The 16,729-nt window shown below is 39.5% G+C and overlaps 1 protein-coding gene across 2 annotated transcripts; it reads right to left on the reverse strand.

The window, feature by feature from the left end:
* Window positions 1–7: 7 nt before the first annotated feature.
* LOC105276714 lies at window positions 8–16,446 on the reverse strand. 2 transcript variants are annotated; one of them, XM_011334561.3, is made up of 9 exons: window positions 16,359–16,446; window positions 7,787–8,163; window positions 6,042–6,399; window positions 5,212–5,735; window positions 4,034–4,981; window positions 3,828–3,934; window positions 3,522–3,717; window positions 3,202–3,432; window positions 8–2,067 (listed from the first exon to the last, which is right to left on the reverse strand). In XM_011334561.3, exons 2-9 carry the CDS (start codon window positions 8,150–8,152, stop codon window positions 919–921), a joined length of 3,879 nt encoding a protein of 1,292 aa, XP_011332863.2. In that variant the 5' UTR covers window positions 8,153–8,163; window positions 16,359–16,446; the 3' UTR covers window positions 8–918. The 2 variants fall into 2 exon arrangements, with proteins under 2 accessions (XP_011332863.2, XP_026826680.1); XM_026970879.1 differs by lacking the exon at window positions 16,359–16,446 and adding an exon at window positions 9,643–11,148.
* Between the last annotated feature and the right edge of the window lie 283 nt (window positions 16,447–16,729).

The following is a 16,729-nucleotide window of genomic DNA, read 5'->3' on the forward strand; positions in this document are numbered from 1 at the left end:
GTGTTAGTTTTTATTTCTTACCCATTTATTTGCATCATCTGTAAAAATTGCACGCTGTTACAAATTTTGTACAAATATAATTTGCTATAAAAGTATAAAAAATTTGATTATTACGTTGCATATATATTAAGAAACATTGAGACGAATACATATATTGTCTTTAAATTTTTCAAAATGGTCTTTGAAAAAGTCGTGTTTCGTCAACTATCTTTAGACACACTTTAAATAAATAATTTCTCTGACTTACGTTTCCAGTCAGTAATTTTTTGCATTATAAAATAATGAAATTTTACAAAATAAAATTGCAATTGAAACATCTAGTCATTACAATCACGCATAATGTAAAGTACATAAGAGGTAGCACGTTCGTAACACATTTGTTACGTTACAACACATAATATTACTGTATATCGAGCTAATCCATATATAGAAAAAGACACAATATATCTATATTCCATATACTACACAAAATGAGCTATACGTGTATCACGAGGTACGTTAAATTGTTTCTGCAAATTCTGCAGTTTACGATTTTTTAGAATATTAGAATCACATCGGACATTTGAACATAAGAGGAACATCAGGTCGTGAACAAAGCACCATAACATTACGTAGTAAGCATTTGTCTTACGACCAGGCACACTTTATCACATGAGGTGTAAATCTAATGCGTTTGCAAGCATAAAACTTGCATGCTCGTCTATGATTTACGATACACTGACTAGAAGTACACAAATTATCGATAAAAATATGAGAATATCGAAACAATAATATATTTCGTTGTTTTATCGTTTGCCTTTGCTATTATTAAAAATCAACTATTATATCTATATATGTATTAAAATATTTGACGTTTCGCAGACGTTAATTCGTTTAAGAATTATTGCAATTTCTATGCGTAATTTTCTACAATAATTTTCAGACAAGTTTTTTCAGCTTCGGCATTTTCTTGGGACACTTCTCCACGTGAATGTTCCAGTGACGAGTTTGGCACCGTTCGTCGCAGTAGAACGCGACTTCGCAACCCAGGCACTTGAACATAGAGCCGCTTAAGCCACAATTTGAGCAGTTGAGATTATTCGTAGTTTCCTGAGTATGATTTACTTTTCCCAAATGCGGCGTTTCGCAGTTACGACTTTCTTTCCTCGCTAGTTCCTTGGGGGTGCTACTAGACGTCAAGATTGGACTAGTATTGTACGCCGATGTGGACACCGAGGATGCGACCGGCGGCTCCTGCGCGTTGTCGCTGAAGATGCTCGACGATTGAGAGTAAGCATTGTCCGTTTTGACATAAGGTAATCTATTTAAAATTAAATTCTGCAACTGGTGATAACCACCGTTGTTTAGTGCGCGTGAATCCACATGGTTGACACCATGTTGACCATGTTGACCGACGGCACCGGATTGTATTTGCTCCTGCGGCACGCGTTCGCGGTTTGTCAGCCTATTCGTTGCCATTAGTTGCGATGATTCATTGTCTATGACACCGGATACCATCTCCGTGTCGGTTCTTCCATAGGACGGCAACGTACCGCGTTGCTGACCAAAGGAGGCTGCCGCGACCACCGCAGCGGCAGCCGCTGCGGCAACGACGTCCGGGATCATCCTGTTTCTACTACATTGACTAGCACTCGTAGGGTAGGTAGCTAAGGGAGTGCGCACTAGTGTCTGCTGCGCAGAAGCCGTCAACGTCGACGCTGGCGGTAACAACAAGGGCGACAGACAAGCCTGTGCGGTGGCATTCTGTGTGACAGCCGTCGCCGATCTCAGCCGATCATAGTTCAACCCGGCAGCAGCGTGTTGATAGCTTCCCGTAGACAAAGTACCAGGATATTTGAAAAGATCCGTGGCGAAGTGGCGAGATGCCGTGTCCTGCAGATGCGCGGGGAAGCGTTTGTCGAGATGCTGCATCTGCTGGAGCGGAGAAGCATGCGGATCCTGTAGCGAGTTTATCTGGTAGCCACTTATCGGCGATGCAGTGGCGTGTAGCCGGGAATGATACGAGTAATCACCATAAGGACATATTGCTGAGTGATAGCCGAAAGCTGCACTACTGTAAGGATCGATCTACAGAGAAATATAATTGTTATTACTAATGATTATTTATTATTAATAAATAATTGTTATTTGAAGCTATATTTTAGATTACAATTTTTTTAGCAACTATACAGGGTGTTTCCTCTAACTGTAGCACTTAGAATATCTCTGCTTCCTTTGATGATATGAAAAAAGTCAAAGGACGAAAATTGTTCGATTCAGAGAGACTAGTACTCTGGTAAGAAAATTATTTTTTTTAATGTGACCTTTCACAAGATATCAAGGTCATGAACATTTTTTTAAATGAGATGGTATATTTTCCTTAACGAAATGATGTAGCTTGTAAAAAAACAAATTCAACCATACAGAATATGTTGACCTTCAAATGACTTTGAACCATTTGTGGAATATCGCGATAAACTTAATTTGCACGGAACATACTCAACGAATCATTTCCTGATCGCTGGATTGGACGCGGTGGAAGAATTTCTTGGCCGGCTCGATCACCAGATCTTACGCCTCTTGATTTTTTTCTTTGGGGACACCTAAAAAATGAAGTTTATCGCGATATTCCGACAACACCTGAAGATATGCGAGAAAGAATTCAGCGCGCGTGCACCGCAATTACTCCGGAATCTCTCAAAAACGTAAAACAATCGTTTATTCATCGAATTCGAAAGTGTATCGAAGTAAACGGTGATCATTTCGAACATCTGTAAAAAAGGTATATCTTTGTAGTTATACGTACAATAAATAGAGTTTCTTTTCCTAAACGTGATTTTTGTGGTTCAAAGTCATTTGAAGGTCAACATATTCTGTATGGTTGAATTTGTTTTTTTACAAGCTACATCATTTCGTTAAGGAAAATATACCATCTCATTTAAAAAAGTGTTCATGACCTTGATATCTTGTGAAAGGTCACATTAAAAAAAATAATTTTCTTACCAGAGTACTAGTCTCTTTGAATCGAACAATTTTCGTCCTTTGACTTTTTTCATATCATCAAAGGAAGCAGAGATATTCTAAGTGCTACAGTTAGAGGAAACACCCTGTATATAACTATTAATGTTTCGTGAATTAATATTATTTAAGCTCTTTTTGTACAATAATTAAAATATCTCGACTATTGAGTGAAGTTCAGAAAGGAAAGTCGTAGTTTCTTACCGCGTAATTAGGTGGATAAAACTGGGTGACCGAAATGGGTGGACAGATGCCTGGTCTCACTGACGCGGCTGACGATGCCGCCGCCGCCGCGTACAACTGTTGTTGCCGTTGTTGATGCTGCTGACGCTGCCACCTTTCCGTGTTCCATTGCGGCGCTACGTTGACTACGTTGTTTCGCGTCGCATTATTTGGCACACTCGTGCGGCTCTTTTGCGACTCCAGTCCAGGCATCTACACGCAGTAAAAGTTGCAAGTGAAATTTTGGAATCTTTTAGTCGTTTGTCATTACGATAATTATAATATTAATTCGATGTACTCACGCAAGCAACCTCTGCCGTTGACGCAGTTGGTAGTGCTCCGGATGGAAATTTGGACTTCGATTTGCTAGTTTGTTTCTTCGACATTCGCGCTACCCAATTGCCCAAGGTTGGAAATTGTTCCGTCATGATGCAATTTCCGTTGTTTCGTTGAATCGCATTCTCCTGAATAGCTTTGCTGTTACAATTTTTCGGCAGACTGATGACCGATCGAGTCGTGCGTCGTTACAGGAACGTTAAAAATTACACGAATTTTAATTCAACCTTATATTTCTCATTATTCACGGATAATAATAAAATTATGCTCACACGACGCATTGCTGATTCGAACTTTGATTGACCGCAGATCCAGATTGAGTAAATCCCAGTGGCATTGCTGGATCCAAAGCTACAGATTGATTCACGTTCGACGTCATCTACAAGTACATCAAATATACTTTATCACATTTTATTTCTCGAAATTTAATTAATCTATTAGTAATAATTATTGATCTATCATTATTCTCGCTGATTACCTTCCGTATGTCCCTCGAATTTTGTATTACGCCAGTGAAACCGACATTCTTCCGCGTAATGGACGAGCCGTAATAATTCGACTGCAACTGCAAGATGTTGGTCACATTCGCGGGGGATGTCTGCGATCGTCCAACTATGGCTGGCGTTTCGTGCGCAGCGGTAACCGCTCTGGGGATCACTTTATTCCCATTGTCGAGCCTCTCCTCTTCGTAACTTTTACACTCCGTAATTGTTTTCGTCTTTTCAGTGAGCGAAGGACTGGCTGCTGGTAAAGTCTCGTTCGATTTTTGTTCCAATTCCTGCTTCTCGCGGACGATGTGTTTGCTCGTGACGATTTCCGAAGCTTCTGTTGTCCGGTCGATACGCTCTTGAGCGGCAGGCGCTTCTTTTACATTTCTCATATCGCTTTTATCAATCTCGACGTTCATTGTCGAGTCTGAAAGGAAATTGTCCAAGGAGATTGGCGGTGTCGCTTGTCGAGGTTCTTCCACATCATTGAACGTTTTAGCGTCTTCTAGAATATTTGGCTGAATTTCCGAATTCTGCAATTTCAGCGAAGAGTTTTCTCCAGCCCACTTTTGGGGTGCAGCCGTATCGATCGTTCCTGATTGTTCAAATGACGGCAAAACCGGAGATATAGCCGACGTTGTTATCACTTTATCGTGAATTATTATTCCATCCGTATTATTTAACTTGGCTTGTTTCTCGAACGGCGAGCTTGACGAGCTATCATTCCCATGCCAGCTCTTGCGCGTATTCAAATTTTGCTTTAAACATTCTAGAGCAGTCGACTGGATCGCAATGTAAACCCTGGGTAGTACCGGTGGACTGTCCCTTATCGCATTGGGTGATTTAGTCTTCTCGTAATCGATGGGAGAGCGAGGTGACAACTTTGGTGGCTCTGGTGAAGGCGACGGTGAGATGCTGCTTTCGGATATTCCGTTGACCTTATCAATAGAAATACCGTTAATGAAGTTATGAATAATTCTTGGCGAAATCAATCTTTTTACAAGACGATAAATTTTCATTATTTTCTTATCAAATGTTTCGGCTCATCGAAACAGTCGATTTTAGGAAGAATAAAAGTTTCTTTTTTCTTCTAGAGAAAGACGGATTTCGCAACAATTATTTTATGGAATGTGATCTTATTAAATGTATTAAATTTCGTTCCAGTTACCTGCGTGACATCATTATTGACGGTCTTCTCATTTGACGGGCACTCGTCCAATTCATTTTCGCAGCCAAGATCGACGATGCCATCGTCGGTCTTCGGCGGGATGGAAGCTGACAGTTTGCATAACAGTTTTGAGATGTTCTCGATCTGCTTTTCGTAGCAGTTCATCATCTGTCGCAGCCGAGTGCTGTATTGTGGGCTCGTGTTAGTAGCATTATTACAGACGGTCATTTCTCGCGAGAGCTCCAGTGCTTTACCGCGTAATTCTCGCAACTTCTGACGCAATCGATTGCGACGGCACTTGATCTTGTATCCATCGCTCTTCGGCGAGGATCGCCGGGTTTTGTCCCGCACGTTACTCGTCGATGTCTCGAGCTCTTTTTCTGAAGTCACGTTGCTCCAGAAGGAAGAAGTAGAGTGTCCATATGGAGATTCCGGGCGTGGCGTAGCGCCGGTGACGATGCGATAGTTGGGCTCATTTTTCGACTCAGCATTTACTTCGATATTATGGTGTTCAATTGTGCTCGCTGAGAATGAGATCAAATAAATAACAAATAACAATGTAAAGAAAGAAACACATGTCACATACACATATGCAGAAACCTAAAATAAAATGTTTTGTCTAATTCATTGAATGATATTGAAAAATCACTGTCATATATTTTACTCATTGTTATATAACATTATATATCTTTAATTATGCAATTACTTTATTATTATTATATATGTATTTTATTCAAGGAAATTTTATTAATGACTGATATAAATAATTTTAATAATAGAATTTCTAAACAAAATGTCAAACGTTGAATATAAAAGAATAAATGTCGCACCTTCGCGGACAATTTTTTTGAGTCTTAAAGGTGGCACAACCTTGTTGCAGGTTTGTTCCTTCGTCCTTTCTGTCTCTACTTCCGTGGTAGATACCACAATCGACGGTGAACATCTCTTAGCGTCCCACAATCCTACTACCACCTGCTGCTGCAAATTCTGTTCCCCCTCATCGGTCTTATTGGAACACGTTCTAGAATATTCCTTCAAAATATTCTTGACACGTTCATCGCGTATGTAATTGGCATCCATTTCATGAGATTTCCTCCGTTTCTTTATGTCTTTAGTAATTTCTTTTACGTATCCTGTATCCTGATTTTCGCCGTTCTTTCTTTTTACATTATTGACCCCTTTCGAAATCTATAATCCGCATAACATCGCTAAATAATATTAATATTGCCTGATTAACGTTATCTGGTTAAACTTAAATACTGTGACTATGTGATTATAATTTTCAATTTCACAAACACTGCTTTAAGTAGTGTTATAAAACTATATAACCCAGTAAGCAAAATGTGTGCAATCTGCCAGCAGATTGGCAACAGATTACTGCAGAAGTTGATAGCAAATTGGCCGTCCGTTATGTCCGCATTAGGATAGCGATCTGCCAGCAGAGCCTGCTAACAGACTCTGACAGCAGGTTGGCGGCAGAAACCGAACAGAATCTGCAGCTTTTGGCCATTCATATTTACGATATATTAAAGCACGTGTTTACTTTTAACACACTATAAATTGGCATTTTATATTACCATGTGTTAAAAGAACGCATTTGTTTGTTTGTTAAATTAAAGTACATTTGGCTTGATGTGTCTTTCTGACAGTTCGTTGCATAATCTCTCTCTTATTGTTAATTTATTCTAATCCGAAGTCCGAATTTTGCTTTCGAACTTCAGATTGCTCGTGGCGTGCGTGAACTACATGGACGTTGTCCATGGGAGCCTCTGTGCCGCGAGTGCAAAAATTTCCAGAAAAATTAATATTATCATGCCAAGGCGCGTATATTAACTTATATAACTGTTAGTCTAAATCTTAACATCGAGTAAGAACTCGACGTGTGCACCGCATAGCGGTGCGGAGCGAAAACACATATTCATAGCCGTGTAAATTTGAATACTGTCAAGAGCTGCAGATCCTGTTCGGTTTCTGCTGCCAATCTGCCGTTAGATTCCGCGCGCGCGGGTCTTGCTCGGTTTCTGCTGCCAATCTGCCGTTAGATTCCGCGCGCGCAAATTTTGCTCGGTTTCTGTCGACAATCCGACTTCGAGCCATGTTTGCAGATTCTGCTCGGTTTCTGCCGCCAATCTGTTCTTAGATTTTGTGAGCAAGCTCTGTTACATTTCTGGCAGCAATTTGTCGAATTAATCGTTAATAACAACTTCTGTATCAAATTTGTTGTCTTTTGGCTGGCAATAGTTGATAGCAGATAGTTGGCATCATCTGCTTTCGGCAGACTTGGCTATCTGGGTAAATCACGTAACGTAATAATAGGATAGCAAATATAGAGTAAAGTATGTTGTTCAAAATATTATTAGGAGATTTATCCTCTCTTAATTTATTTTTTCATATTCTAAAATCGTATTTATTTAGTGACTAATTGACGTACTGTAAAAACGGAATTTTAAAGAACAAAGCAAATATTCAGAAGCGTGGTACATACATCTATTGAAAATATAATACGAAAATAATCATCTCTTTATCCGATTCATAGGAGAAAAAATAATTCCTCGAGTCTCAATTGATTCGCTACCTGCATGGCATTAGTCATATCCGGAAGAATGTAGTCTGAACAATCGACAAGTTCGCTAAGCATCAGTTCGTTGCCCTTTTTATCCCGCTGCCTCGGAGGAAAGTTGTTCAACTCATCGTTCGAAGATTTATCTGATTGCATCTGAGTCGCATCCAGGCTCACAGGGTTCGATAGCTTGAAAATCGGCGAGTGTGTTTTCCGCGACGTTACGATCGACGCTGCCGGTCTCGTTGGCGTTGGCGGTGCCGGCCTAATCGGCAGGGAGCGATTAGGCTGTACGGGAATCACGCAAGGACCGCGATCCCTCAAGGCAGTCGCTAGGCTGCTACCAGTACGTTGCAATCTGTTGGAACTATCGGCTATCATAATGCGAGATTCTGAAAAAGGAAACGCAATGTGTTAAATCAGCTAGATTTTATTAAAGATTTCATGAAAGAGAGAGAATGTTTTATATACTCTCGAAGCGTTCGAAATAAAACAAAGTTAAGGGAATGAGCCTAAAAGGATTTCATTATTCAAGATATTGGGTCATTAAGTATGAAACTTTACAAATAGAACATAAACTTTTGCATTTTTTGGCACATGGACATGATTTATTTTCAATCGAAGTATGCGCCCATGTTATCTACACACTTCTGCCATTTTAGTGGTAGTTGGTCTATGCCTCTACTATAGAAGCCAGGAGTACGGGAATCGATGAAGTCGCGGAAGGCTGTTTCGACTGCCTGTTGAGAATTGAACAATTTTCCCACCAACAAGTTGTCCAAATTCCGGAAGAAGTGATAGTCGGTAGGTGATAGATCTGGTGAATATGGTGGATGACGGAGAGTTTCCAATTCCAACTCCCGTAGCTTTGCCACGGTCAGTCGTGCAGTGTGCGGTCGAGCATTATCATGCAACAGCATTGGCATTGACCGATTGACCAATTTCGGTTGTTTAATAGCAAGTTGTTGCATCATTTCGTCCAGTTGCTTGCAATATACTTCAGCCGTTATCGATGTACCAGGTTTCATAAAGTTGTAGTAGATAACACCTGACCTGGACCACCAAACAGTCACCATATGCTTCTTCTGTGTAACGTTGGGTTTCGCGTGATGTCTCGGTGGTTCATCAGCGTTCAACCACTGATGTGAGCGTTTACGATTGTCGTAGAGTATCCACTTTTCATCGCAGGTCACAATTCGATTAAAAAAAGATTCATTTTTGTGACGGGAAAGCAAAGAAAGGGAAGCCTCTAGACGTTGCGCCTGCTGCGCATCGGTCGATTCGTGCGGGACCCATTTGCCCAACTTCTTTATCTTACCAATTGCAGCTAAATGAACAATATGGTGGGTATAGAAGCATTGAATATCGATGCCAATTCACGTGTACTTTGAGATGGATCGGACTCTACTACGGCTCTCAAGTGATCATTGTCCACCTTCGTCTTTGGTCTTCCACGTGGCTCATTAGCGAGGCTGAAATCTCCATCCCTGAAGTTTTTGAACCAATTGCCCACCGTTGCTTTAGTAGTTGAACCTTCACCAAATACAGCGTTGATATTACGAGCCGTCTCCGACACTGTGGTTCCACGGCGGAACTCATATTCATAAATCACACGAATTTTGAACTTTTCCATAGTTCTATAAAAAAGAATCGACCAATAAAACTAATGAAGATATTTGAAGAAACAAATATGACATTTGAAGAGCGAACATACATCTATCACACTAACCTAACCTGATACTGACGTCTGGCGCCAAATTTGAGATAACAAATGTTAAAGATGGCGCTTTTACATTTGTAAAGTTTCATACTTAATGACCCAATACATTCTTTCGTATCAACGGCGTGAATTACGCTCGCCATTTTCTCACCCATTTCTGAGTTTCCTCCGGCGTCACCGAATTCTTTCAAAATCGTCTGTTTCGATTCTTCGCTAGTGAGATCCACAAGAATGGGTGATTCTTCGTGCTCAATCGAGGCGAATGTGCTCGATGTGGAAGCCGTCTCGCCGCCAACGTCGTCCTCGTAATAATCCAAGTGTTCTGTAAATTCTTCGCCCTGGTCGCTCATCAGGGTCTCTTTGATCTCGTGTATTGTCGTAACGGTGTTGTTTTCTTGCTGCAATTGACACTCTGTGCAATCCTTACACGTCGAGCGCACATCGGTATCGCTTTTGTCGAGTTCAGTCGAACTCGAGATTCGCGGGCAGGTTGTTCTGTCGTTACTCGCGCCGCTGTTCCCGCAGAAAAGCTCAATGATGTCGCAGAGGATGTCGGAATCATTTGCATCAATAATAGTAGGAGATTTACTGAATTTTCGCAAGCTTCTCACAGAATCATCTGATTCATCGTGTGCCTCGTCACGAGCTATCGTAACTTCGAGACGAGGCCGCGCCAGCGACTGACCGATCGGTAGCTTTTCTCTCGGTAGTTTCCTCTTTCGCGGTTTTAACGCGATGTCCAGATGTTGGGCGTGCAAACGCATCTCTTTTACTGTCTCATCACAACTGAGTAGCGCTTCAGAATCTCGAGAATTCGTTCGATTGCGTAAGGTCGGGACATGATCGACCGAAACTGTTCGTGTTCTGATTGCGCTTGGAAATATTTAAATGGGACGTCCCTTCCCTTCCATCCTAGCGGAACATGCTGGGAGATAATAATTGTGGTTGCAACGGGAGGAAAAAGAATAATTAAGTATTAAAGAACCAACACGGTATACTTTAGTAGTTTTAGTCGATAAAGCCGAGCACGGGGTCTCCTGATGCGCGTAGAACACGTGTGTGGAAGGGACTAAAGGGATGTACGCGCACACTCGCGAGGGGGAAGGCAATAATTGTACGGAGGTGAAGCTTTGTGCATTACGTGTCAATCTACATGGTGGTTTTTTTTCTCGTTTTTCGTTACAAGTCTTTCTCCTATCGATTTTTATCGATTGCCGCCTGTACACATTGTGCATTAAGCGTTTCCCATTGCGTGCGCGGTAGCGCACAACACACGAAAAAGGGAGAAATTACGTTTCGCACGCGATGCGACGCGTTCCCCTTGCCCTGTACCTTCTGCCATCCTCCCTCTCTTTCCGCCTACCTGTCTATTTATCATCCTACCTGCTCGCACACTCCGCATGCACTTTTCTTTCTTTTCTTACGCGATAATTGACGACTCCATCGAAGAAGTTGAAAGCAGATCCCTCACAAGACGATTGAAAACCGAAAAGTTCCTACTAAACCTTTGAACGTTCCAATGCGCATGCATATGTTATGTCGCATACAAGCTAGACGTCGACGTAGTACAGAATTTGTTACGGTACGACATTCCTGAAAATTTTGTTGCATCTCGGTAACTGAATCAGTAATTCGTTGCTTTAAATCTATCTGGTACTCTCCCGTTAGGAAATCTACGTTGATACTCTCGTACGGCAGCTCGTGCATTTCCCTCACAGAATCCGTACACGAAATGAATATCGGTGTATTCCTCATTTGAAAACACTTTTGGCATTCTGATAGTAATTGCTAGTCGACACGACGATTGAGATCTAACGGCTACTGTTGTGAAAGTAACGATCATACTGAATCGTTTCAACATAGTGAACATGAATACACGTGAATACACGTAACATAAACATCTTGGACCTTCCAAATTCTACACTATGTTCCGTTGTTACTTATCTGATATTTCTTTTCAATATTGGTTTATAACTTTGTAATAAAGCATTTCTAAGCAAACTCGATATAAGAATTTTTTCTTATTTCCACTAGTAGAATATGCTCCCGCAGTTTGTCGGTTCAAACCCGGGACACCCTGTATATGTACGTGGAGTGCAATTATATCTACATTTAATTTAACGTGAGTTTATATTTGTCGAACGACATATAATAATTAACGCTTAAACGAAGCAATAGAAATTTATGCCGAGATCAATATTTTACAGAGTTCGCGATATTCCACCGAGTGCGCTATCGAGCTATATTAATATTACAAGAAACACATTACTTTTATTAGTATTATAGATATCCGATAATAGAGGTACCAACGCTCGTGAAGTGACAGAGCCGGTTCAGTTGAATAAAAACGTTCTTCTCATTTTCTAATCAATCACATAAAATTTTAAGATATGCAAAGGATTGCCAAGGAAAATGCGTCCCGCGCGTTGAGGTGATGGACTACTCTAGGTAGTACTCTAGACCTAGTACATATCGACCTATTAGAAAATATTAGAAAAGAATGCCAGTAACGCGTTGTCATTTCCTCCCTTGCCGCGTGTTTACGCTCGTTGCTAGGAAATACAGCTGTGGCGTGCTGAGAGCATTTTGCGCATCGCTTCGGCGCGCGAGGGCGTTTTCACCTGGCAATCTTTTTTACTTAATATCTCCAAATTTGATGCGATTATTACTCGGAATGATACAGGATTTTTTCACTCAGCTCGCACACAACTCATTCTATCGCATCTCGAGCATTGGTATCTCCATTAATCGGACTCTCCGTATGAAAGAGAGAAAGAGAAAAAGAATAGATATTTAATATTTTAGATTTAATTTCGATTTAATATTTTAATGCTCGCGCTTATGCGAACATGTCACATCTCTTTCTTAGATAATATTTATTTGAAGAATAAATATAACGAATGTTATTCACAAAAACCTACTCATACATATCATCGACATCACATTGATCGTATTAATTTCAACAATGACAGAAGTACAGGTGCGAATTACCTTTGCATATCTCATTGCGTATTGAGTCGTTAAATGAAAATAACGTGATATATATAATATTGCAATTAAAAATTACAGTTGTAATATTAAATGATTGTTAAAACCTGGAGGAGTGGCATTCCACATCTAATTTATCACTATCGACACATGCCATTTCAATGTAATATTTTTATACGTATTGAACTCGGCTGCAACTTCGTCGCACTTTTTGCCACTTGATGCACGCTAACAAACTTCACAAGTAGTAGCTAGCTTATTTTTTTTTAATCATTTTATTGTTACTTTTGATCGTTAAGATTGTATCGAGTTATGCACTTTATACCGAATCTTTTCTTACATTATTCTGTTGCATACCGCGTGCTACACTCATCGGAGCCCAGCAGAAGCCACCAAATACGCGATAAAGCAGTACAGAGAAGTGACAAGACTTCACACTTTGCTCTTCTTTTTCTTCTTTCTTAAAAATACCTGTCCTTTTTCGAACATGGTACCCCATGCCTTTCTTTCCTCTTCCTGTTTTCGTTCTTCCTTTTTTTTCTCATTTTTCATTTATGTTATCTCTACCGAAATCTTCAGACATGTCCATGTCCGGTGATCTTTCACATCTTACGAAGTCCAAAGTTTATCCGAATTTTTTCAATATTCCATTGAATTATTTGTTGTGGATGAAATTCCGTTTCGTTCTTCAATGTCCCGGCAAATATTTTGTTTTCCTAAAACGCGGCGAATATTATTTTCCGCACTTGACACCACTTACAGACAGTGTCTCGCGATGTTCGTCATGTATCACTGAGCTGTGATGTGGACTGTCAGGTAAGTAAAGGAACAAGTCGGGACGATAGAGCGATCCGCATGTGTATTGTTCCCCCTCTATTTAACACCATGCGCGTGACTGCTGATTCGATTCCAGGAGCTCTTCGACGCGACAGGCCTATTTCAATTGGTTGCTCAGGACGCGCATTCTCCGGCGCAGACGAAAGGACGATTGGGGAAGGGCGCGAGTCGATCATATTGATATCTCGATATGCAACTTTTCCACATGCTTTTTACTATATTTTATCGCGTGTTTATACACTTAAAATGTAGCAGTTTTGCGCGATCCTTATTCTTATTGGATTATTGGAAGTTTTGCCTTCCTCCCAATTAAAATAAAAACTCAATTCCGAAATGACATATTTTGTTTTTATAGTCATGTTTCGTTTTTATATTTTAAACCTATAAGCAGCACGCAATAGTTCATTGTCTACATACCTTGATAGTAAAATAGAACACGTTAAATAACAATTATATGCAATAGAGTTAATGGTTTACTTAAGTTGCGCTTATGTACGGTTACGTGCAGGTCATTAATGATAAGACCGCGACGATAAAGCATTTGCGGTCAATCTTCATAGAACCCAATGCGCGCATCTTCTGCGCGTCTTAATTATAACATCGATGTATCATAAGTGTCGAATATATAAGCATGCGATTCTTCATTTCAGATCATAAATTGGATCCGTTTAAATATCAATTTCTTGAAAAAGAAATAAAATTCTGATGGTACTTATAAGATACAAGAGTGCTATTACTTTTTTCTTGAATAAATTATAAATAACTTTGAAACTTTGAAAAGAAATAATTCTTTCTTACGAATCTCGTATATTACGCATTACATTATTATTACTCGCATTTTAAAACCGGTATTTGTAGCCGTAAAACTTTTCGACAGAGTGAAATATAAAATTTCAATATTCTATAATAAGTTAAACTGGTATGAAGAATTATCGATAGAACACCTTGTGCATCCTTTACGAATGACGTTAAATGTCAAATAATGAGCAAGATCCTTTGAAAGAGAGTGGAAAAAGATCCTTGGGTGGAATAGAGAGAGAGAGAGAGAGAGAGTAAAAGATAAAAGAGAAGAAGATAAAGAGAGGAGAAGTTTGTTCATAATTTATATCAATTCGCTTGCATGTATCCTCGCAGGTAATAATGCGTTACATAAGCTTCATTCAGTTAGGGCATGTAGTATTATACAAGCTTGTACGACCATACCTGGTATCCAAGAAAACGTTTAGTATCGTTTCTTTGAATACCATTTTCAGCGAACTAATATAATTCCCGAAGGCGGGTGTCGACTTTGATCGTGCGTTCGATTTCGAGGGATCACTTATAAGAACATTCTCAACATGCTCTATTTATCGTATTACGCATTCACATTGCAATATCACAAGCATAGCATTATGTATTGATATTATTATACTTCATTCTTGACTCGCAGAATCTTTATGTTTATGAACACATGTATAATGTGTCGGATTATAATGAATTAAGTTAGAAATAATATAAAATTTAAGACGTCATTTATTCAATTATTTAACCGGATGTGCGCGACTGAAATATATATCGGTCGTTTTGCAGTTCTTCATTGTGACATCAACACAACGATGTATGAACGGCAATGAATATCTATAGATAGATATTTACAGCGAATATGTACCTTCGCTTCATCGCGATATCTATATGTCCGAGTACATAAAGGTCATCGACATTCACGAAGGAGAATGTCGATCGATGAAATCCGGACAAGAACGATCGCGCAAAGAAATTATCGATTCGTGATAGTTCTCCTCTTTTACGACTTATATCGACGATTATCTGCGTTTGTAGTGTACACTTACACAAGTTATATTTATAAAAAAATTGTCGATCGAATGGGCAAAATTTCAGAGCCGGTAAAAATCGTAGATGGACTCACAAGGGAAGGTTTTTAAGTGTTACACTCGGATTTCAAACATTTTTTGCACGCAGGTAGGGAGGTCCCCAAATAGAAGAAAAAAATAAAAGTAGCGGCGCAAATGCGTATTTGCGCGCTACGTGCGCAATTTTCGATGTTAGGTTAATTACTCAAAAATGCTATTTCCAATCGAATCCTTTACATTTTTTATTTCACCTAATGCACATTTATATTGCTTTGAATGCTTTTGTGTGTGCGCGCGCGTATGTGCTTCTGTGTGCGTGTGTGTACTTGTGTGCGCGCGCGCGCGCGTGTGTTCAGAAAATACGAGCGTCTAATGTAATCTCGTGCCGCGCGGGCACAGTGCGTATAAAAGGCCCATTGCTCAAAAATGGTATTTGCATCGTAACTGTTTTAATTTTTTACTGCAACTGCCAATGCACACAATTTGGAATAATTGTACATTGCGCAAATCGTAGTTTGCTCTTTCTGCGTGATTTATTGTACGCGACTTTAAATAGATTTGATCAGAATCCATAACGAGGACACAAAAGATCTGGTCAAGGGAGGTTTTTAATTCTTTCAGTTTTAATTTTGGTTTTGATTTCTTTTTAAAGCGTTGTGCATTAGGTGAAATAAAAAATGTAAAGAATTCGATTGGAAATAGCATTTTTGAGTAATTAACCTAACATCGAAAATTGCGCACGTAGCGCGCAAATATGCATTTGGGCCGCTACTTTTATAATTTTTCTTCTATTCGGGGACCTCCCTACCTGCGTGCAAAAAATTTTTGAAATCCGAGTGTAACACCTAAAAACCTTTCCTTGTCAGTATCTCATTATAATTCAACAATATGTCATTGATATTTTGTGGATTTTTATGATTGCAAATGTCTGAGCATATCAGAATATATAGTAAAGCGAATGATATAAATTTTCATAATAGATCCATTTAGGTATAATTGCATTCTATCGATTGTCATTATCCTTTGTTAAATTACGAATAAAATTCTACAGGTCACGGAAATGTTATTCGCGACGTTAGAGTATCAAAAACATTTTTTTACTTTGTTGAGATTATTAAATTGGTAGAAAAGGGAGTGAAAATATACAGGAATATTATTACTGAATGCATTCAAAATAAAAAAGTGTATTTACCTGATGGTCATAGCTCAAAATAGGCCACTTAATTTATATTATCCCTTGATGATGATAGTTGTCCTCTATATATCCTCCGTGTATGATCTGCATAGAGACTCGTGCTATACGTGCAGATGCGGGTGCTCGAATTGACGTATATTGTAGCGAGGCCGATGCTGAGAGTCCACAATGGCAAATTTGCACTTTTATTCAGTATTCACTTTTGTGTTTGCTCATAAATCCAAAATCCATTCCCGCGGACGTGGATTACGTAGGCACAACGCTCAACGTTTCGTGTTTCCAAGTTTTTATAAATTTTTATAAATTCATAAATTAGAATGGAGTAGAACTTGACATTTGACTCCCGCTAGTCATAATTTCTTCATAAT

The sequence above is a fragment of the Ooceraea biroi genome, chromosome 6 (genome assembly GCF_003672135.1).
Source record: "Ooceraea biroi isolate clonal line C1 chromosome 6, Obir_v5.4, whole genome shotgun sequence".
Lineage (NCBI taxonomy): Eukaryota > Metazoa > Arthropoda > Insecta > Hymenoptera > Formicidae > Ooceraea > Ooceraea biroi.